Source organism: Phyllostomus discolor, chromosome X (genome assembly GCF_004126475.2).
Source record: "Phyllostomus discolor isolate MPI-MPIP mPhyDis1 chromosome X, mPhyDis1.pri.v3, whole genome shotgun sequence".
Lineage (NCBI taxonomy): Eukaryota > Metazoa > Chordata > Mammalia > Chiroptera > Phyllostomidae > Phyllostomus > Phyllostomus discolor.
The window spans coordinates 17007400-17031984 of NC_050198.1; the positions used below are offsets into that span (position 1 = coordinate 17007400).

A 24585-nucleotide genomic window follows, 5' to 3' on the forward strand; every position below is an offset into this window, starting at 1 on the left:
CAAGGTGTCCAGGAAATATTAGAAAGATATATAGGATGTCCTCACCCTCCATCACAGGTGTGAGTTGGGGGAAGGGGCGCATGGAGCAGGGCCATTGAGAGCTGTTTTGCATAGCAACAGCTTTGCAGCTAACCTCTGGTGTGGTCATTTAACATATCTATAGCCTTTAACTGGTTGCATAGATATGTTGAATAGCTGTGGCCATGCTCTGAGCCAGGGGGATGGAGGAAACTTCCCCCCAAGGTGTAACTGGGAGGCAACTCCCCCTAATTACAGCACCTGTGTGAGAGCTTGAAGATGATTGGCTCCATGACATGGGGCCACCCCTGTGCAGACTCATGGATGGCAGCCCAGTGAAACTGGAGGGATATTTAAACCCAGACTCGGCGGCCATTGAAGAGCCATGCGGTTTTGGCTGAGTGGAGACTTCTGCAGCCATGTAAGGAGGGAGCCATGTGGCTGTGGCAGTGGAGAGAGGATCACGCACTTTTGGCACAGGGGGGACCCCCCCCCCCCACCGCTGCAGTCATGAGAAGAATCACCATGCAGCTTTAGCTAAGAACTACCACACGGCTTTGGCTGGAGATCCTGGTAACACAGCCGATGGTGCTGAGAACCAAGGAAGGCCTACCAGCCGAGCACAGATTACTGGGAAGAACCAGGAGCTGACTGAGCCATGGACTTCTATTTCCTTCCCTGAGATACAGTACCCCAGACTGGGCAAAGGGGGGAAGGAAGGACTGTGTGTGTTTTAAGGGACTTTGGGATTTTAATGAAGACATTAAGTCATTACTCCTAGTCTGTATAACTTGAATAAATAACTCCTTTCTTTTTCACTAATCCCTAGCATGGAGAGCTATAATTCTGTGGTGAAGGGAAAGGTAAACCTAGTACAGGGGCACCCTATGAGAAGGGGGGATCAATTCGGTAGCATTGTGGGACCCTCTTCCCTGGTGGTCAGTCGGGGAGGATCATGGGAGACCACATGTGCAGTAGCTTTAAAGTAATACAATTACTTGTACATGGTCAGTAAAGCCCACCAAAACTAGCCAGGAAGGATCCACCCTATAAGAATAGAGTCCCTCTAGCCCATGAGGTCAATCTCTGCTTGGAGTTGGCCTGCTCCCATGTTCTCTGCTATAAACTCTGGGTGTTCGGTTCAATTCTTTGTCCCAATCACTAAGAGCCTGGTTACCTGTGCCCACCTGTGACATACCCACTATTAGTCACTTTCCATCATCCATTCCCTCTCTCCCCCAGCCTTTACAGGATATTTATGTAAATGGATTTGTAAAACATGCAGTCTCTGGTGACTGACTTCTTTCATTGAACGTAATGCTTCTGTGGTTCACCCATGTTATAGCAGTACTTTATTCATTTTCATTGTCAAATGATATCCCACTGTTGGATATAGCACATGTTTTATCCATTTGTTAGTTGAAGACATTTGAGTTATTCTACTTTTGACCATTATAAATAATGCTGCTACAAACATCTATATAAGGTGTTGCATAGACATATGTTTCCATTTCTCTTGAGTGAAGCAACTTTACTTTATATAGCAATTCCATGTTCAATATCTCCAGGAACTGCCAAACTGTATTCCAAAGTGGTTGCATCATTTTATATTTGCACTAGCAATGCATGAGGGTTCCAATTATTCCACATCCTTGTCAACATTCATCATTGTCGTTTTAAAAACTGTAAGCATCCTAGCATGAGCATAAAGTGGTACCTCACTGCGGTTTGCATTTGTGGTTTTCCTGATGACTAATGATGTTGACCATCTTTTCATATGCTCATTGGCCACTGGCACATCTGCTTTGCAGACGTGTCTATTAAAATCCTTTGCTGATTTGTAATTGAGTCATTTATCTTTTTTGTTGTTGAACTACAAGAGCTCTTCACATATTCTGGATACAAGTCCCTTATCAGATGTATTCTATGCAAATATTTTCCCCGTTCTGTGGGTTGTCTTTTTACTTCCGTTATGATACTATTTGCAGCACGATAGTTTTGAATTTTGATGAAGTCCTGTTTATATATTTCTTTCTTTTGGTGTCATATCTAGAAAACATTGCCTAGCTCATTGTACTCCTGTTTAGTCTTGTAAGATTTTAAGTTACATTATATTTATCTCATTGATTCGTTTTGGAGTTAACTTTTGTGTATGGTGTGGAGTGGGGCCAAGCTTCATTATTTTTTATGCGGATATCCACTTAACGAAGCATGAGGTTTTGTGGACTATTCTTCTCCTATTGAATTGTCTTGGCAGTCTTTTCAAAAAGTCTATTTACCATAAATGCAAAGATTTTCCATTTTATTTCATTTTTCTGTATGTCTAGTCAGTACCACACAGTCTTGATGGCTGTAGCTGGGCAGTAAGTTTTAAAATTGGGAATTGTGGGTCCTCCAACGATGATCTTTTTTTTCAGGTTGTTTTGGCTGTTCCTTGTCCCTCACATTTTAGTTTGGATTTTAGGATCCCCTTGGCAATTTCTGTCAAAAGGCCAGCAAGGATTTGGGTAAGAATTGTGCATAACCTACAGATCAATTGGGGATATTGCTATTGTAACAATATTAAATCTTTTGATCTAGGAGCATGGGATATTTTCCCATTTATTTAGATCTTCCTTTATTTCTTCCACCAATGCTTTCTAGTTGTCACTGTTGAAGTCCTGCATTTCTCTTATTCTGAAGTAGTTTGTTTTCATGTCATTATGAATGAAGTAGTTTTCTGAATTTCATTTTTCAGATTATTCTTTTCTAGTGTATAGAAGAACAAGTGGTTTCTGTATTTTGATCTTGCACACTGCAAATCTGACGAATTAATTTATTCCTTCTAATACTATTTAATGTGTTCCTTAGGATTTTCTACATATGAGATCATGTCATCCGCCGACAGATACAGCTTTGCTTCTTCTGGAAAGGAAGCGGTCAAGCTCCTTCTGTTGATTTTCTTGCCTACTTGCCAGGCCCGAAGTTGCAGTAAAGTGGTAAATATACGTGGCGAGAGCACACATCCTTACCTCGTTCCTGATCGGAGGGGAAAGCATTTGGTTTTCCACCATGACGTTACTTGCAGGTTTTTCTCAGCTGCACTTTCCCAGGTTGAAGACATCCATCTCCTGCATTATGTTCCTAGGGCCGTCAGGAAACCACACAACAGACTGGGTGGCTTAAAACAACAAAATTTATTGTCTCAGAGTTCTGCAGGTTACATCCCACATTAAGGTGTCAGCAGATCATGCTCCCCCGGAAACGCCCTCTCTCTAGCTTCTGGTGGTGGCTGCCAATCCATGGGGCTCCTTGACTTGAAGCTGCATCCCTCCAATGTTTGCTTCTCTTGGCACGTGATGTTTTCCATGCGGTCGGTGTCTTTCCATGACATCCTTCTCTCCTTGTAGGCCTCTTTTCTCCTTCGTATAAGGACACCAGTCATGTGGGCTTATTGGCCAATCAGACTCCGGTATGACCTCATCTTGACCTGCCATCTGCAAAGACCTCACTTCCAAATAAGGGCACGTTCACAGGTACCAGGGTTTGGGCCTGCAGTGCTTCTTCTAGTCTCAGGGGACACCATCAACCTACGACATAGTCTACTCCTAATCTGTGGAGTGTCTTTTATCATAAAACGGTTTGGGACTTTGTCAAATGCTTTTCCTGGAACAACTGAGATGACTATGTGGTTTTTGTCCTTTATTCTACAGATATGGTGCATTACATTGATTAAATTTTGTATGTTAAAGCAACCTTGTATTTCTGAAATATTTCTGACTAGATTATGGTCTAAAACCCTTTTACTATGTTGCTGTAGTAGGTTTGATAGTATTTTCTTGAGACTTTCTGAGTCTGCATTCATAAGGCAAATTGGTTTGCAGTGTTTGTTTCCCTGTGATATCGCTGATGGTTAAATGTTCCCTGTTCTATTTTTTTTGAGGACTTTGTGAAAGACTGGTATTAGTTCTGTATATGTTTGCTGGATTCATCAATGTAGCCATCCATCTAGGCCTCGGTCTATCCTTGCAAAAGTATAAATTACCGATTCAATTTCTTCACTTGTTAAGGTCTATGCAGACTTTCTGCTTCTTCCATCTATAATATCTACAATTGTTTTATTTCTTAGGTGAGCAGGGATGTATCCTTTTTTATTTCTAGGATTTGTAATTTGAGCCTTCTCTTGCTTTTTTCCTTAGTCAGTCTAGCAGAAGAATTGTGAAATTGTTCATCTTTTCAAATAACCAACTTCTGGTTTTGTTGATTTTTTTTTTCTGTTTTCCTTTTTTCCATTTCACTGATTTCATGTAACCTTTTTTATTTCCTTCTGCTTCCTTTCGATTTCATGTTCTTTCTTTTCTAGTTTCTTAAGTTGGAAGGTTGGGTTGCTCAGCTGAGATCTTTTTTTTTTTCTAATACAGGCACTTAAAGCTATAAATTTCACTCCAAGCATGGCATTAGTTGCATCCCATAAGTTTCCTGATGTTGTGTTTTTATTTCCATTCATCTTAAAGTGTTTTTGCGGTTCCTCTGTGATTTCTTCCTTGAACTATTGGTTATTTAATAATGTGTTGTATAATTTTCTTATGCTTGTAAATTTCCCATATTTCCTTTTGTTACTGAGTTTTACTTTCATTCAGTTATGGTCAGAGAAGGCACACTGTATGATTTTGATCCTTTTATGCGTACTGAGATTTGTGCTGTGGCCTAGCATATGGTCTAGCCTGGAGAATTTTTCTGGTGGGATGGAGAAGAACGTTATTCTGCTATCACTGGGCAGAGTGTTGTATACAGCACTGTTAGTTCATGGTGGGCTTCCAAGTCTCCTATTTCCTCGTTGATCTTCCGCCTAGTTGTTCTATCTTCATGAAAGGCAGGGTACTGAGGTCCTCATTCTGTTGAATTTTCATTTCTCCCCTCAGTTCCGTCAGTTTTTACCTTGTGCATTTTTCTTAGTGCTTCTCTTTCTCTGCCTCAGATTAGAGTTACGACCTGTCCTCAAGTTTGCCGATTCTTCTGCCACCTTAAGTCTGATGTTGAGCCCTTCCAGTGAAAATTCCATTTGTTATGTGCTTTTAAACTCCAGAATCTCTCTTTGGTCCCTGCTTATAATTTATATCTCTTTATTGATATTCCCCACTTGGTAAGGCACGCATGCTAGCCTTCTAGGTCTCCCAGGACTATGTCAGAGCTTTTCAAATTGCCCCAAAGACATCTCATTCCCCAGGTCTTCCTTGGAAGCTTTTCTCCAGACCCCGATTATCTCCACTGGTAACACAGCCTCAGACAGGCGCTGTTTCAACTGCTGCTGCTGACTGTCCTTGCATGAGCACTCTGGAGATAGGCATTCGCTCGCCAAGATAGCTCAAAGTCGGGTCGAATGACAAAGCTTTGTGTATAGGTTTCTTCTACAGAGTGGCAAGCCAGATCACATCGCGATAACGTTCTGGGTATAAAGTGGGTCTTTTTGAGGAACTCCAGTCCTGGTCCTCCCTCTCTGGTGGCTGCAAGGCTGCTGCCTTTCCAGCATACTGTGTAGCTGGGGGACAGTGATGGGAATAGGCCGCGTGAAAGGGCCTCGAAGCCCGCTGTTCTTCTGGAAGTGCCACAGGGTACACTGTGTTGCCAACCGTGGTTAACTTTCAGAGTGCAGAAAGGGCAATTCTGACAATATTTACAATTTGTTGGTTTTATGAAGGAGTGGGTTTCCAGAGTAGCCACCTTCGATTTTCAAGCACGGAACGAGTTACACTGGGAAAAGGGAATGAGGCACAATATGGCGCAATCCGAGCATAATGCTGTTTAAGTCTCGGTGACTCTCTATTAAATATTTATACAGTGCAGCAGGAGCTGGGGAAACTACTCATTACTTCCTGTGCTCTATCGGCGACGTAGGAAGCACTCTGTATGCTTTGAGAAGTCGAATAGCTTTAGACCTGCTTCGGGAGGAAAAGTGCTATTAGGTTATTGATTCTTTCTCCTTAATCACGTAGGAGCTTTAGGGGAAAACAAAAGGGAATAAAGAAAATGCGTGAAGAAATGGCAGGTCCCAGCAAGAAGATTTCTGATACTGCCACTCGCTATTGTATCAGAAATGCAAAACTTCAACTGCTAGTGTGGGTCAATTTGCTGATCGAATTTTGCGCAGTCTGAAATTAAACAAAACATGTGGAAGAAGAATTCAGCTTCCATAACTGCGTATCCTTATGACAGATAAGGGTAATACCTAATACCACTCACCACCCCCCCCACAAATAATTCAAACGATAAGGCTCTACTTCCCTGTTTGAAAAAGAACTTTCTCTGATTAGTTCCTTCCTGGTACAATCATTTGAGATCCTCATATAGCTACCGTATTTATTTATATATAACAAGTTCAGCTTCTTTAATTAGTTACGTGATTACAGTGTATCCAGGTTTCAAATTCCCTAAAGAGTGTCTTCAAAACACAGCTATTTTGTAGCCTTGGGCATGTTTATTTAATAATTGGATGAATTATTGGAGTTCTCGCCTCAGATAGCTTCAAGTATGATATAGCCCAATGAGCGAGGCTCAGAGATTTCACCTCTCTGCTGAATTCATGTACTCTTAGCTCGGTCAAGCACACAAAAACTAATACTGTCACGTTTGAAAAGCTTTTATGCTGAATTTGACACAAAAGCAATCACAAAGCAGACAAAAAAGAATTTCTCTTTCAAAAGCTCAAAGGGGAAAAAGAAAAGAAATGAAAACTCTGAGCCTTGGTAAATCTCTCCTGACACTGGAAAAAGAAGTTTAAAATCACCAAGAAATAATTTTTCCAAGAGTTCATTGCCAAGTTTGGAGCAATCTTAGAAGCCTGGGGAAAGAGGTGGTGGAGTCAGCCAAGGCACAGCCCAGTGACGGCCACTGCTGGGGGTTTTAGGTGCCAATGGCCCCTCCCCATGCCCCTTGTGAAGGTTAAGTGGCATCATGTCTCATAGGATTCTGTCAGGGCTGTTGGCAGGGAATTCGGTTAGGATAGAAATCCTGTGTGATTTTCCCTCATTTGTGCCTTTTCATCTCAAAGGAACATTACTGGTTTACCAGGGTCGCGGATAAGATCAAGTGAAGCCATGTGATTGGCAAAATCAACTACTTACTTTATGCTTTTGTCTCCGAAAAATGAAGGGCTATATCAGAAAGAAAGTAAGTGTACACTGTGGGCACCTTTTAATGATCTGCTCAGTAATCACTGACACGACAGGCCATCGAGGGTCTGTTCTTTGACCAAATCTAAATTCTCCAGTTGCCATCTCCGTCCACCTTTCCCATACTTTCTTCTTTTTTAAAAATAATTCTTTAAAATTTATTTATTTATTTGAAAGAGAGAGTGTGAGAGAGAAACACATCTATTTGCTATTTCACTTATTTGTGCATTCTTTAGTTGATTCTTATATGTGTCCTGACTGGGGATAGAACCTGCAACCTTAATGTATGGGGACGATGCTCCAACCAATTGAGCTACCTGGCCAGGGCATCCTTTCCATACTTTCAAGATAGACTTTTCTCAGATGCCATCTCAGATTTGACTTCTATTTTGTGAAGAGTTTGTTATTGTTTCCTTTTTTTCTCCACTGTTTTTTCAAACTCAGAGAGGAGGTTTTCTAAATGTCCAATGGCTAAGAAATGGTTAAAGATGGGACTTACAAAATATTACAAAGATTTAAAAATGATAACTATTAAAAATTGTACAGTGACATGTATAAATACTTGGACAATAATCCTTCAAAATCAGAAATCCAAATTTTATCTATATCATGAAGATAATTAAAATATATAGATAAGAAATGGAAGAGATTAGGGATAAATATTAGCAATTACAAACAGTGAAATATCAGAATGGTAGGTGATTTTTTTTTCTTCATTTCAGGTTAGATGACTGGTTTAAATTTTCAAAGACTATAACATGGCGGATGGTTGCCTTCCTCGACAGCATGGATGGAGCTGGAGAACATTATGCTGAGTGAGATAGCCAGGCAGTGAAAGACATATACCATGATCTCACCTATAAGCGGAACCTAATCAACAAAACAAACAAGTGAATGAAATAGAACCAGAGACATGGAGATAAAGAACAAGCTGACAGTGACCAGAGGGGAGGGGAGAGGGGGGTGATGGAAAAAGAAGGGGAAGGGTCAGGTCAAGAAATGTATGAAGAACTCATGGACAAAGACAAGGTGGGAGGACTGAAAGTGAGAGGTGGGGAGTGGGTCAACCGTAACTGAACGACAATAAAAAAAAAACCAAAAAGCTCTGGCTGGTCTAACTCAGTAGATTGCATGCCAGCCTGCAAACCAAAGGGTTGCTGGTTCAATCCCCAGTCAGGGTGCATGCCTGGGTTGTGGACCAGGTGCCCAGTTGGTGCACAAGAGGAAACCACACACTGATGTTTCTCTCCCTGTCTTTCTCCCTCTCTTCCCCTCTCTCTAACAATAAATAAATAAAATCTAAAAAAAAAATAAGGAGCATGAAAAAAATAAAAATAAATAAAGTTAAAAAAAAAAAAAGCATTTCATGGTGACATTGAGGACTGCCGTCAGTGACACAGGGGAGGCTGGCTGCTGTAATCACAGATCCCCGACACTGTAGACAGAGTCCGATGATGGCCTTACCAGGGTCACTGGCTCTCTTGCCAATCATAGGCACACAGACTCAAACAATTTATGGAGCAAAAAGATCTGTGTTCAACTCAATCGCTGTCCCTGTATGTCTATTTTCACATTTTCTTCTAAAAGAAGATTGTGAGTGATGAGACAGCTAATGTCAGTAGTGACAACATATTAGACACAAAGTCCAGAGCTCTGTTTTATAGGCTCTCTTTTATAAAAATTAAAAGTAGCAGTTTCATTAAAAACGGAATCCAATTTCAGTGACCTTTTTAGTTTTTCATACTGAAACAGAATATGAAAACTTCTCCCCAGTATAGTATTTCATTGCTTTTCTTTTCCACCTGTTGACTTAGCAGTATTATAATCTTATTTGCCAATTCATAATTACAGGCGTCTCCCTTTCTAATTCTCATGGCGTTTCTTGATTTGTTTCACCCACGTGGACAATGGGTAGAAGAGACGATCTGTGAGGTCATTTACAAGAGGAACTGCTATGTGCTCACATCCGAACTCTGCTACTTGTGAGAGGTGTTACCGAACTGCTCTAGGCTTCAACTCTCTTACCTGTAAACTGGGAAAAATAATAGTGCTTTTCATGGACGGTCTGTGAGAGCATGAAATAAGCCAGTTTATGTAAAGTGACGAGTGGGTTTTTGACAAATAGCAAGTCAGGACTCACTAAATGTTAGTATTCGCATTAGAATGACTCTTAGATTTAGCATATGTCATTTGAGGAAGTGACAGGAAAATTACAGCTTTGGTCATCCTTATCTGTATTATGAACTTACACTGAAATTGCAGCAATATGTATGATTAAATTCCCCACACAAACAAAAACATCAGTTTCTATAGATAACGGCTGAGCCATTTTCATGATGTACTTTCAGCCTGACTATTCAAAAGCAATTTTTTAATCTCAAAATTTTCACAAAGATAGCAATTATAATACAATCTTGTCTTTGTTTTAGATGTTTAAGCCATCTTGCTTGCTTTGACAGTGAAATTGGGTTCTTCCATATTTTCTCTCGCAATTCCTTCTGTCTCTTATTTAAAGCTTCTTGCGTTTCTGAGAGCTACTAAATCCTAATCATTCTTGCGATAGCTTTAGGATTCTCAAAGGTTTTAAGATGATTATTTCTCATTTGCCAACTTCCAGAGTCTTCCTCCCCTAATCAAATCTGTCACTGTATCTGTCTCATCTCTCCTTCCCCTCATCTAAGTCAACGGCCCAGGGCAAACTCCTTTTCCTTATTAATTCCTCCTCGTCCATTATCCACAATATTCCGTGATTTGCTAGATGCACAGACCCCTGCATTTTTTGAGAGGAGAAAGGAATAGAATAACATACTGAGAACCTTATGGATAAGACCAGCGCCTTTAAGAATAACCTTATAGGTTCTAGGTTTCACATAGTCAGACCAGGAATTGGGAACATCATCATAAGACATTCCTAATTCATCTATGTCCATCCAAGTGAGAAAACCTTAGTGGTAACTAGTGTCTCATGAAAGAATACATTTTTATTTGTCTACATGTTGCCTCCAAATGAAGTGATGAGAAGTCTGTAAAACCCTATGTGACTCTCAAGCATTCCTGCCATATAAATAAATGCCTTGTCCTCATAGTAGTTCAGGTCCTTTGGAAAAGTAGATATGGCAGAGGCTAAAAGTTCACTAGCTCATGATTCCCAAGTACCCTTCCTGAAGTTAAACAGGGAACCAGTTTTGCTCAATGGGATGTGGGCGGAAGTGATGTATACAATCTCCAGCCCCAGTCATATGACCGCATGGATTGCACAATTTCTCCTCTTCTCCTCCACTGACGTTGGGCAGCTGTGAGTTTAGAAAGCCAGTTTCATACAATTGGAACAGCCTGGATCTGCACATCACCATTTGCAGGACAGCTCCCAAGAAGAGCTCTTCAACCTCTATCGGACTACGAGACAACCAAGCAATTAACCTTTACTGTATTAAGCTATTGAGACTTCGGGGTTTCTTGTTCGAATGAACTTAGTGTAAGTACGTATGCTATAAAGCTTAGCACAGCTTAACGCTGCCTAATTTAGAAGTGAAAGCCACTTCATCCCAAAAAACAATATGACTTTCTTCTCAGAGGACATAGCTAATCTGAGATTCAGATGTCTGTTTAGCAGAAGGTCTTTTTCTGCCAGAAAAAAAAAATATATATCTATAGAGGGTTTTGATCAAATACTCAATCTGATCAAGTTCCCACCAATGTGCTCCCTTGTTTAAAATTTCCCAAAGGCTCCCCTTTGGTTACCATTTAAGGGCTTTCCAAACCGACCCGTAAATACGAGGTTTGAGAGGATTAAATGCATGTAAAGTGCTATGCACAGTGCTGGATAAAATGTGCTCAAAACACATTTTATTGCCTTTCCCTTTTTTCTTTTATTCCAAAGAGCTGTAGTCTAGCAAGTGGACAAAAACATGGTGCAGTTTTGGGGGACAGAGGAGGGAGGAGGAGGGAGAAGGAAGAGAAGCCCGGCTGGAGGACAGAGCCCGGGGGCAAACAGCTCATGTCTGCCGTGTGCTTCCGCCCACCCTTCCCCTCTCCACTCGGGGCCCTCAAATAAAGGAGCAGAAAGTAGACTTATTGTTTTCTTCTAGGAAGGAATTTACTGATTGGCTTCACGTTCCTACGTAAGTATGTCTATCAACTGGGAAGCAGTTTTAAAAGATGGTGCAATGTGAAAGCAAGCCCGTTACATGCAGATTATTAAACTTAATTCATTTTATTTATTGATTTTTAAAGATTTTATTTATTTTATTTTTAGGGGAAGGGAGGGAGAAAGAGAGAGGGAGAGAAACATCACTGTGTGGTTGCCTCTCTCATGCCCCCTACTGGGGACCTGGCCCCCAAGCCAGGCATGTGCCCTGACTGGGAACTGAACCGGCAGCCCTTTGGTTCGCAGGCTGGCACTCAATCCACTGAGCTACTAAACTCAATTAATTTTAAGATCGATATGAGCCATCCATTTTCCTCTAATCTCTACTTTACTTGGCTGTTCATTTCAGCTTAAATGTAATTTTCTTTTTAAAAGTTTACATTAAAAATCATTACATTTTCATCCTTGATAGAACTGGATCCAGTGTACCTGGGATTTAATTTCAAGAACGTATCTTTGATTCTAACCTTGGTTTCTTTGATTTTCTTTTGGACCGCGTCCGTGGTGTAGGGCCCCTCCTTCCAGGAGTCCAGCCTGGCTCTGGCCTGCCCCAAGACCTGCTCGGCTTCGTCCTTTGCTTCCAGCCACTGGGTTGAATCCTTTAACATTTCATTCAACTGTTGCCTCCGGTTCTGAAGATGTTCCTGTACTTCATCCCATTGATTCTGAATTCTCTCAACTGGAATAAAAGGAAAAAAATAAATAAATATACAGGATTCAATGCTAGTCTTCAGAAGACATTTTCAAGTTAACATCCAAATAGCTCGCGTTTTCTCTTACTCATTAAAAACCGTTCACTTTGTCAGAGCTAGGGCAATGGACAGCTGCATTCCTGACGTGCTTTTCAATGGCAAACATGAGCTTCTGTTGAATTATCTTCCTGAAGGTCGCCTAGAATATCAGCAGTGTACGTAAACATTTAACTCCATCTGTTCTCAATGCCTAGAACAAATCTGAATAAATTCTAGAAAGGTTCTATACCAGAATACACCAGATACCTCGCCCATGCCACTTCGATACCCAGCAGTCTGACTTCTAATGCCATCGCTCACGTTTCATTCCCTGAAGGCTGTGCGCCGCCACAAAGAGCTCGCTTTGTCACCTAAGTGGTGGGCTGGATACACCAGCGAGCTGGCACTTCCCCTCTTCCCTCCCCACCTCCCAGGAGCAGCCTATAACCAATGCCGGATGGTAGCAGGTGCTGGGGGATGAATATTCTAGCTCCCTCGGTGCTAAGGGAGGGAACGGTGAGGCAGGTGTTTTTCAAGGGTTCCAGAGCTCTCCCAGGGACATAAAGCCCCAGTGGCCTACCAGAGTGACCTGCGTGATAACGCACCATCCTTTACTGGCTGTCTTGCCATACCCGTTTCACTTCCTCACTCCCCTACTGATATTTTCCTCAACTCCCAAATAAACCGCTCGCTCTCAAAACCTTTTCCTAGGGTCTTCTCCTGAGGCAACTCAAGAGCAGACAGGCATTCTGGAAACTTCTTGTAATGATATCTAAAAATTCATGCCGATTCTACTTGGTAAGTGTGACAGGCTCATACTAAGGCTATTTTCTGGTATCATTGCATGTCAAAGATAGAAGATGGATAGCCTATAGATTATGCTCTGAAATACTTCATTTTGGAAGGGTAAAAATAAATGTGACCACACTATTTTGTCTTCTTCATTAATGTCCACACCATCTTTTTAAAGAAAATTTTAAAGAAAGATTTTATTTTATTATTATTATTATATATTTTTTTTTTTTAGAGAGAGGGGAAGGGGCGGAGAAAGAGAGGGAGAGAAACATCAACGTGTGATTTCCCCTCACATGCTCCCAACTTGGGACCTGGCCCACAACCCTGGCATGTGCCCTGACTGGGAATTGAACTGGCAACCCTTTGATTTGCAGGCTGGCACTTAATCCACTGAGCTACACCAGCCAGGGTCATGCCATCTTTTCTTTATGCTGGTTTCATGAAATGGAAACAAAGCCATAGGAAACAAGTCATCAACCACCATCTATTTTATTCCTTTAAGTAAGACACCTGACAGGCATTCTAAATCTTCCCTAAGCCTCCCTGACTACCATATGTAATTGGTTACTAATTTCTCTAATCTAGAACTTCCCTCTTTCTACATGTTACCATGGCAAAGCGCTATTATATTTTGCCTGCACGTGTGAAATAGACTCCATATAGTCTCCCACCTCAAGTCTGTTTTTCACGGTAATGTCTATACTTTCTTAATATATTTTAATTTACTTTTAGAGAGAGAGGAAGGGAGGAAGAGAGCCAGAGAAACATCGATGTGTAAGAGATACATCAATTGGTTGCACCTTCCAAACCTGGGAACCTTGCCTGCAGCCCAGGCATGTGCCCTGACTGGGAATCGAACTGGCTACGTTTCAGTTCACAGGCCCATGCTCAATCCACTGAGCCACACCAGCCAGGGCTAATGTCTACACTTCAGACAGTAATAACTAATATAGGTCTGATCACTCACTCTACTATTTAAACTGTTCAATGTGTCTCCACCATCCTCTGGAGTACCTTAGCTCAATACACATGTTCCTCTGTGGTCTGGCCCAAATAGTCTGAGAGGCTTATTTACAAAAGAACAAGTGACAACACGTTCAGGGGGGTAGGCAATGCACCAAAGGGAAAACAGGACCCAGGCCTTGCAGCAGTGGCGCTGCTGCTGCTACTACAGCCAGGCACAGAAATGACAGGAGGGAGAAGCGGCCGGGAGCCCAGAGTCATGAGGAAAAAGCACCTTCAGAAGAGCAGTAACCTTCTGTCAAGGGACACAGTCAGCCGGAGGCAGCTTCATGGGGAGGCAACCGGGAGAATAAATATCCTGACCTCACTCTGCCTGCTCTCTTCAATTTCCCGCTAGGGCTCCCCAGTGGCCAAAGCAACTGGAAGCCAAAGGGCATGGGAGACCTGCAATGACACAGAGCAGCCTCCCAGAGCACGCAGCTGAGTAGCAAAGGGCAAAGACCAGCTGTGGGTGGACAAGGAAAATGTACACAGCACAGTATTATAAAATCCTGACTTTCCCTTCATCATGCCGGTTTACGCCCTCTTCATGAACCCTGTCGCTGCTGCTGTGAAGTTCTGCGAAGTTAGGACTTAAATGAGGACTTGAGGTGTTTGGTAAATGAGCATCAGGACTAGATAACGCGCTACCAGACCGGGGACTGTGATGTGAAATCAAGAATCGGGTCCTTGGAACATGTGAAACCAAGTAAGGGGTGCTCATTCCTTTTATCGGGTTCATTTCTGTCTGGGCGTTTGAGATGTGTTGCAACACCAGTCAACATATTGTATTTCAACTTCGGTTCACACTGCCAGACCTCTGTGTAATGTCAGTCTCTCGTTATAATTGTTGAGCACTGTTATTTTTTTTCTGTTTGTTTCCTTATTGCTGCGGAGCCTGCTGGGTAGTGCAGCACCTGTTATAGTTCTGAGATTTATAGTTCTTGATCATTCTACGGAAACTTGAGTTTACAAAATGAATAGCATCAATGTTATTCTAAGGAACTGTTTAAACTATAAATAAAAATGTCGGGAAGTGTTCTGAAATATTTTTCCAGCATAGAACAACACAGAAGTGATTCTAATTACAAACCATTTCTTCATCCTATCATAGTAGGCTACTTTATTATGCATAATTGGCACTGTTTTCGTAGCCTATTGTCATATACTATGTGTAACTGAAAATAATAAAATCAACTTCCCTTAAAAAAAAATCTTTGATTCCAAGTTGCCTGTGCCTAAATCGGACTTAATTAGTGACATTACACTATCCTAGCAACATTTTTAGAACACCTCATAGTTCTTGTATCAACATGGTAAGTCATTCATATTCATGCCAGTGAATTTTTTATACATCCTATGTTTCAATTCAACCAGCGTAGATATAAACCATGTTTTTTAAAAATGGCCATTCTTGATATGAAGAAGCAGTTTTTCTTATTATGTGGGTAGATATTTAATTGTGGAAAAATGAAGGAAATTTTATAGCCTAGACCACTTGTTCAGACAAACATACAATTAAAGTTTTCATCCCACAGTGGTTAAGTGTGTGTAATGTAGCGAGATAAATTGCTTCGTTGGCGGTGTGCGTCCCACGAAGAATGTACGTCTGCATCCTTGACCTTCAACTGTACATGATCATCAGATAATACTTCACTAGATAAACTTATAGGCCAGAGACTCACTCAACAATCCACCTACTCCTCTAAGCCCTGCTACTCATCAATCCACCCATCTAGCCTGTGGGTCCCCATTTTCCTTACTGCCTACTACTAGATAGCAGCATAATGCAAAGCGCTGGGTGAGCCAAGGAGCCTAAGATTCTATGCCTTCTGGTTGGCGCCTGTTAGATTGGAGGTGTTATCCATTCTCTACTGGACGAATCCAGGATGAGCAGCTCCAGGGACAAAAGATAATGAGCTCAATCTTGGACCTAATCAGTGGGAGGTGTTGAGGACATTCGCACAGGACTATGAGTATGGTCAGATGGATGGGCGGTGCTGTGACAGGGCTGTACAGGGCAGGGCAAAAGTAGGCTTACAGTGGTTCATATGGAAAATAACGCAATGGTTAACAATCATAATACAAGAATAAACTCAGTGGTTTGCATACTCACGACTGTAAACCTACTTCTGTCTCTCCCTGTATATTTTGAGAGAGAGAGACAAATCCAGGATTAAAAATCGTGACAGAAGAGTAACAGAAGCCACCGATGTGAATGCGTTCGCATTGGCACGGTGTATCGATGAAGCAGAGCAGAACAGAATGTGAAAAACAGAGCCCGAGAAAATATAGCGCATAAAGATGGACTACAGCGAACGTAGCCAATAGGATGAAACATGGCTAGAGAGGCAAGACCACTTGCAAAGTGTACTTTCATAGAAACATGGGCAAGAATGAATTTCAAAAACACTTTGAAAGGCCTCAGATATCACAAGAGATGATGAAATTCATATACAAGAACACTGACTTGAATACCTACTCTATTCGAAGCACTGTTTTAAGCTCTTCACATGTATTATCTCACTGAATCATCATGCGGACCTTATGAGGTAAGAATCACCATTTCCGTTGTTGTTGCTGTTCTCTGCGTTGAACAGATGAAGAAACACAGATGGCGTTAAAGAGCTGCTTTAAGGTCAAACGGATAGTGAGGGGCGGAGCCAGCACTTGCATCCAAGCAATTAGGCTCACCAAAGCACATGCTCAGAGTGTCCATTGGCTTTGACCACATGGGATTCCTTGAAGACCACACAGGAAATGGTTCGGGTGGAGTGCTAGAAATCTGACTGTAGGGAGTGGACGAATGAATCAGCCAGTGACAGATGAGAGCTGGCAATCACCCCTTGCGGGTGAGGCGTATTTTTCTGTATCTCTCAGACTTCACTCAGCAGGGTCAAATGGCAGCGGCCCACAGCAATAACTTGCTCAGTAACTGGCTCCGGTGCTGGCTTCTTTCCTTTCCCCGTTTCATTGGGCTGCTCCCTACTGGTCCTTCGTGGGATCCCCTGAAGCACCTTGGCTCCAATCGTTTGTGTGAAGGTCTGTTTCTGGGAGAACCTAGTCTAAGTTAGAGTTCTGGTAAAAAAAAAAAAAATCCTATCTTATGATCCAGTGTTTGATAGCAATAACTATCAAATGGCTTGTGCATGTAGGCTATTGCAATCACTCATGCTTCCTCTTTATAGAGATGTAAAAACGCCACTTCCAAAGTTAACCCTTGCTGAGCACCTGGAGGCTTTCCTCCCGAAAAGCAGTCACAGCCCCTTTGCTGCATTTCAGGTTTACGTAATTTGAATGCTGGCTTAAGTTGTTTACATTTCTCTTTTTATTTCCCCTTGATTTTTCATGATCCCCATTAGAAATAAACATTTTCTGGACATCCTTTGTTTCTAATACTGCCTTTGCATCAACCCCCCTTTTTTGAATAAAACATCTTTGTTGTCATGTTTACTGGTAGAATATTCTTATTTGATAAAAAAATAGATACATTAAAAGGTATGGAAGGTGAATCCTGTGAGCTAAATTAATCAATGATCTCTAACATTCTTTTTTTAAAGCATTTGTTTTTAGAAAATTCTATTTATTTATTTCTTGAGAGAGGGGAAAGGAGGGAGAAAGAGAGGGACAGAAACATCAATAGGATGCCTCTCACATGTCCCCCACCAGGGGGACCTGGCCTGCAACCCAGGCACGTGCCCTGACTGGGAATCGAACTGGCAACCCTTTGGTTCAGAGGCCGGCACTCAATCCACTGAGCCACACCAGCCGGGGCTCTAACATTCTTAAAATCAATGTAGATCACATGGAATCTGTTGGCATGCCTTGTGGCTTCAGCTTGTCTTTTAAATGAAATTTTAGATGGAATAGTATTGAAAGGTACATGTACATATTGGGTATTTTATGGGCATTTTCAGATGCTGAAACATACTGAGCTCTTGAGGATAATAACAACAATAAAAATATCGCGTTGCTGTTTACATAAGTACAATTAGATGAATACTAGAAAGACAGTCAGCAGATGTACCTCCCCTCGTGAAATAACCAACCATATGTGAGCATCCATTTTGCATAGCAGAAATTATGGGGAGATTATTTCCTTTGCAAAAGGATTCACCAGAAGATTTCCCCAGATAGTCAATTTATCAAGTGTATTTAAAATATTATTTGACTTGCATTTCACCCCCAGGTATTGCATACTTCCGGTGCACTCTCACAGAAATCCATACTTACAGTCACCAAAACACATGTACTACATTGGAAGCGTCCCCAAATAGGAAACTACCTAAATTCCTACCTACTGTAAAACAGATAAATACTTTGTGGTATATTTCTCAATAGAATACTATCTAGCAACAGCAATGAAATATCTACAACTATATGCAGTGATATATATTAATGTCACAGACACGCTATTAAGGGAAAAATGCCAGCTGAAAACAAGGACGTACTGTTTCGTTCCAGATACATGATGTACAAGACCTGGGAAAAGTAAGAACACTCTAGAAGTCACAATAGTGGTTACTCTTGCGGGACTGGCAGTCACTGAAAGAGATATGATGGGGGCTTCTCAGGTTCTGGGCATTTCTTGTTTTGGGTGATGCTCACACAGATGTATTCTGTTTGTGCAAATTCACCAAGCTAGACATTTATGGTGTGTGCCCTTTTCCTGATGCACATTGTCCTTCAATAAGAACTTAATAAAATGTTATTTGACTTGTAAAACATGTTCTAATATAACTTTAGAAAATTCATCTTTTTCAAAAGGGTTGCAACCTGTGAAATATGCATCACGGTGGCAGAGATGAATGACAGGAAGAAATACGTGGTTTTGCTAGGGACATGATACAATGTAGATGGAAGATTTGTGGGGCAGGGAACATTTTAGAAATACTCATTGGACAGTGAACCAGACAGGGCTCATGGAAACAAATCAGCACACAGAGAATAATGAAACAGCTATTTAGTGACTTAATAAAAGCAGTAAAGTCGTGTCCCAAGAGTAGAACCTGCAGAAACGTATATAAAAATTTTTAGAAGTTTGATACATGTTCCATTTTGTCATGGAGTGGAAAGGAAACATAGTATCTGAAGATCATCAAAGCAAAGCTGATATCTTGGAACTGGACTGCTGTGGCGGCTGGCCTTCAAATAGACATGGTAATTGTCCATAATTGGGCAACAATTCAAATGACAGAATTCTACCACACTTTCAACCCTTCGCCTAAGATATTATTGTCAGTTTTCATCCAGGACATCAATGATAGAGCAAAGATATAGTATGGCAATGTATTTGGTCACTAGAGCCCATACTGTTAGACGTGCATTTATAGTAGATTCATCTGACATACAAAAGGGAAATAATAATAAAATATACGCATATAAACTCAGGCAATCTGTGCATGATGGCAATTGAAGAGCTATCCAAATGTGTGCATTTCTTCTCTCCGAGGTCCACCATGAAAAGCTTCTCAACTGATTTGTGCAGTAAGTAGATGCTGGATAATAAAGGGAAATAAATAACTGTTGCTCCGACTCAGGATGACAGACTGGAATTCAGCATGTGTCCTGATTTACGGATCTCCCAAAGTGTCAAAGTGGAAACACAGCAATCATGTCGAGAAGCACAATATTGCAAAGAAGGAAACAGTTCCGGTGATTGAGTACTTACCGATCTATCACCTCAGGTTTTTTAAGCTACCTGTGTTTGATTATTGGTATACATTATTTTGATATAAATCCCCACAACGTCTCTCCTAGGGAAAAATGTTATTTTCGAAAATGGAATGATTGCATTTTGAATGTACATTGCAACAGAACAAAGAACAGCTCTGTTGCAATTTCTGCACTGAAGTTACAGTCTGAGAATTAGAAGTTACTGTGATTAGGTTTTAGAGAGACACCTTGACAATTCAATTTGCAAATGTGGATTCGCCACAGCTTTAACTGCCTCCACTGAAACACTGAAATAATGATAGCTGTGCAACCAAAGGATTGTTGTGAAGGTAGAGTTCAATAATGAATAAAAGCATTAAGAACCACACCAAAGTGAGGTGTTTTTGCTTCTCTATATGGAGAAGCTTCAACAATGCATTACTGTCATCAGCAAAGATGTGTGACCTGCTAAGGGGAGTGCACTGTGGATCTCAGGGATTCCCCAGAGTACAGAAAAGTTCAAGGTAGACTAGACTGAGCTGGAAGACTTAAATTGCAGGGAAATCTTTTAGGGTCATATGAAGAGGTGAAGAGTAGCGCATACAGGGTCCAGCAGAAGTAACGGCTGCTTGGGTGTGGTTGGTAGGGTAATAATTTGGGTGTAACACCTTATAGTGTTAATTCAAACATTTCCCCTAAAATGTCCTATGATGTGCTTGATTGTGATGTTGTTATGTTACAGAATGACATGCTTATGATTTTGCAATCAAAAAGGGGTATTATTTATGCCAGACCCTGTATTTAACTATGGTCAACTGTAAGGAAAATGACCCCCAAAGAAATTAAGACCGTGAGCTCTGAACTATTTGTCAGAATTAGAAAAAAAGATGTGAGACTCACAACACACTGTCCCCTGAGGCTAAAATACTCAGCAAAATGTTAGGCATGATCAGGAAGGGAACTGGAATCCAAGAAACCACCATTATCCTCCTCTTGTACAAAGTTATGATGCAACTACACCTTGAGCAATGGGAGCCTATTTCAAAGTTTGACATTAAAAGACTTACAAAGAGCCCTGGCTGGCTTGGCTCAGTGAATTGAACATTGGCCTGCAAACCAAAGAGTTGCCCATTCAATTCCCAGTCTGGGGACATGCCTGGATTGCAGGCCAGGTCCCCAGTAGGGGGCACAGAAGAGGCAACCACACATTGATGTTTCTCTCCCTGTTTCTCCCTCCCTTCCCCTTTGTCCAAGATAAATAAATAAATAAAATATTTTAAAGACAAGACTTATAAGAAGCCAAGGAAAGTGAAAGCAATAATGACCAAAATTATAGGGAATATTAAGATTTGTTCCTCTTACTCCCCCCACGGCATTTAAACATGGTTCTAGAGAAGACTTAGCTATAGTTAAGCTCTGCAAAGAGAAGTCTCGAGTTCAACCCATTAAGAAGAGGAAGAAATAGATACACTAACCATGAAGTCAAAGTTAGCTGGTGGGAATGGACAGTTGCTCTGTTTAGGAACAGGAAAGGAGGCGCGTGGCTGCTGTGCAAACACATAATGAAATGTCTGACACAGTTGGGACCAAAGACCTGACGCGAGAGGGCAGTTACAGGCACGTGATTAAATCCTAGCCACGAGGCCAAATTTTGATACTTGTTTTTTCTCTCAATCCTGAAAAGCTAGAATTCAGGAATACTCAAGCATGTAGTTGAAATTCATGGAAAGCAGACCCAGAATCAATGACTAAGCTAAAAATACTTTATGATATTCATCTAACATTTATGGTGAATTTGAGATGACAAAGATCAGTCATTTCATGCTGTTTCCACACTCAGTTTACTCTCTGTAAAATGGGGGTCATAATGACAAGAAGATTAAAGAAATAATGGACCCAGGGACTTCCGGCAAGATGGAGGAATAGGTGGATACACCGTATCTCCTCGCACAACCAAGATTAGAACAACAATAATTTATAGACAGAATAACACCCAGATCCGGCAGAGGATTTATCTGAATGGAAGTCAGCGGAGGTCGGGGAAAATTTGGCGCAAAGTCAGCATGACAGCCATCCGGGGCACAAGAACGCAGCAGTGATCCCTGAGTACGCAAGCTGCAGCTGGCGGACCCAGTGAGGCAGCGATTGTGGACCAGGGCAGAGCTCGCAGCCCAGGATCCCAGAGAAGGGTCTGAGCCCAGGAGAACGGAGCTACCGCCATTGTTCCCTCCCTCCCCCGCTCCTGCCCCACCCCCACATATAACGTCACAATCTAGTGACTGGGGTGCCCAGCCCCAGTGAACGCCTAAGGCTCCGCCCCCCCACCGTAACAAGAGCGACCAGACAGGGGAAAAAAAAAAAAAGGAGAGATAGGGAAAGACATAAGATATGTTTCCAACAGAACAGATCAGTCCCCCAGGACTCATCCTTTTGAGCGACCAAGAAATAGCCAATCTATCAGATGCGCAGTTCAAAACACTGGTGATCAGAAAGCTCACAGAATTGGTTGATTTTTGGGCGCAATTTAGGTGAAAGGATGCAGGTTACCATAAAAGAGATGCAGGAAGATATACGGAGGAGAGCCAATAGTGAAAGGAAGGAATCTGAGTCTCAAAACAATACAGTGGACCAGAAGGAAGATAGAATCAACCAAGCAGGAAAGCATGATGAAATAAGAATTCAAAAAATCAAGGAGAATCTTAAGAGCATCCAGGACACCTTTAAACGTTCCAACGTCTGAATTATAGGGGTACCAGAATCGGAAGGGGAAAAGCAACAAATTGAGCACGTATTTGAACAAATAATAAAAGAGAACTTCCCCATTCTGGCAAAGGGAACAGTCCTCCAAGAAATCCAAGAAGCTCAGAGAGCCCCAAAGAAGTTGGACCCAAGAAGAAACACACCAAGGCACATCATAATTACATTACCCTAGATTAAAATGAAGGAGAGAATCCTAGAAGCAGCAAGAGATAAGGGGACAGTCACCTACAAAGGAGTTCCCATCAGACTGTCAGCTGATTTCTCCAAAGAGACCTTACAGGCAAGAAGGGGCTGGAAAGAAATATTCCAAGTCATGAAAGACAAGGACCTACATCCCAGATTGCTCTATCCAGCAAAGCTCTCATTTAGAATGGAAGGGCAGATAAAGTGCTTCTCAGATAAAGTCAAGTTAAAGGATTTCATCATCACCAAGCCCTTATTTTATGAAATGTTAAAGGGACTTATCTAAGAAAAGAAGATAAAGAAAAGACATGTATAGTAAAAGGACAGCAAACTCACAATTATAAACAACCACACCTAAAGCAAAACCAAAAGAAACTAAGCAAACAACCAGAACAGGAACAGAACCACAGAAATGGAGGGCACATGGAGGGTTAGCAGCAGGGGGGTGGGAGGAGGAGAGAGGGGGAAAAGGTATAGAGAATAAGTAGCATAGAATGTAGGTTGAAAATAGATAGGGGGAGGGCAAGAATAGTACGGGAAATGTAGAAGCTAAAGAACTTATAAGTATGACACGTGGACATGAACTAAAGGGGGGAAACGTGGGTGGGAGAGGGGGTACAGGGTGGAGGGGAGAGAAGGGGGGAAATGGGACAACTGTAATAGTATAATCAATAAAATATATTTAAAAAAAAGAAAAAAATGAAATAATGGACCCAGGGCCCTGAGCAGAGCATCTGACTGCTAGCTTTCCCTTGTTTATAGTGGTAAGGATGGGCAGTCAAGAACTTTTGTAACCCACTGGACTTCTCAAAACCTAAGCTATAAAACAAAAGTGGGGGATAGATTGGATAATCCCTGGGGTTCTTCCTGGGTCTAACAGTCTGTGAAATACATATTCCCTGATGTTTTCATCAGAGACAGAGGTTCACTTTGCAAGGTTCTTGGGAAGAACTGTCAGCCCAGTGTCTGGATGAACAAATAGTGTAGCAATAGCCACGTACGTTTCCCCTGGATGCACCGTTGGTATGATTCAACTCAGCAATCTTATATTCAGTGATGCTAAAATTCAGTTAAAATAAACTCAAGTCAGTCTAAAAAAAAGTCCTCTTTCCATTATTTTTTAATTAAGGCACAGTTGCCATATGATCTTATTTTAGTTTCAGGTATAAAAGAGAATGATTTGATATTTGCACATACAGTATTATGAAATGATCACCATAAGAAGTCCAGTTAACACTCAAAAGTTCTTTCCTTTCTGGGGTAATAACATTTTTCTGTATCTTGAGAGGGATCTGCATCACGCAGGTGTACCCACTCAGGAATACTCGCTGAATGGTACTGAAGAGGAACAGAGTTTGTCATCCCCAAAGATGCCATTTTGGCATACCGCTAATTTTGAATTAGTTACTTTAAAAACCAGCCGGTATAAGAAGGACACTCTGCCCCCCTCAATCCCCTCGAAAGCAGGAAATGAATCCCCCGTGTGGAAGGTGCCCTGCCTGTTACCTGGAGGGTGGGAAGCGCTCTTGTCAGCTCACTAATTTACTAGCCCACACCCAACCTTCTTTGTCTTGTCGGTTCTTCACACACGTATTGTTTCTTTGTCTAAAATGTATAAACGCTGCCTGCTTTTTTTTTGGTCCCTTCTTCAAGTCTCATACTTCTTTGAGCTCCTGCATGCACAAAATTAAATTTGTTTTTCTCTTATTCATCTGTGTTATATCATTTTAATTACTAAGCCAGCCAAAGAACCCGGAAGGGAAGGGAGATGCTTTCCTCCCCTGCAGTTGATATAGAACGTAGTGCATTTGACACTATGTAAATTCTGCCGCAAGCAAATAAACAAGAATAACTGGGAATGAATATTGAGCTCTCATTAATGATGTGCATGCTGAAGTGTTTAGGAGTGGAGTGCGGATGTTTCCAGACTTCCTTTGAAACACATCTGAAAATAACAGAGATTGGTAGGCAGCTAAATGGATGGAGTGATCCAGCAGAATCTGGATGCTGGGTTCGTGGACATTCACTGTACTGTTCTTTCAGCTTTTCTGTGCATTTGAATTTTTCATAGTACAGTGTTGGATACAAAGCTCTCTCGCAGCCCGCACGTAGCAGGATATTACTCAAGCAGCTTTCTAAGTCGCTA

At 41.5% G+C, this 24585-nt stretch overlaps 1 protein-coding gene across 3 annotated transcripts in view; it reads right to left on the reverse strand.

Moving 5' to 3' along the window:
- DMD (dystrophin) overlaps positions 1-24585 on the reverse strand; it is a 1951120-nt gene that overhangs the window by 518166 nt on the left and 1408369 nt on the right. For all 3 annotated transcript variants that reach the window (XM_036016633.1, XM_036016635.1, XM_036016634.1), the window contains one exon: positions 11781-11992. In XM_036016633.1, the coding sequence (XP_035872526.1) occupies positions 11781-11992 (212 nt within the window). The remainder of the gene's footprint in view (positions 1-11780; positions 11993-24585) is intronic.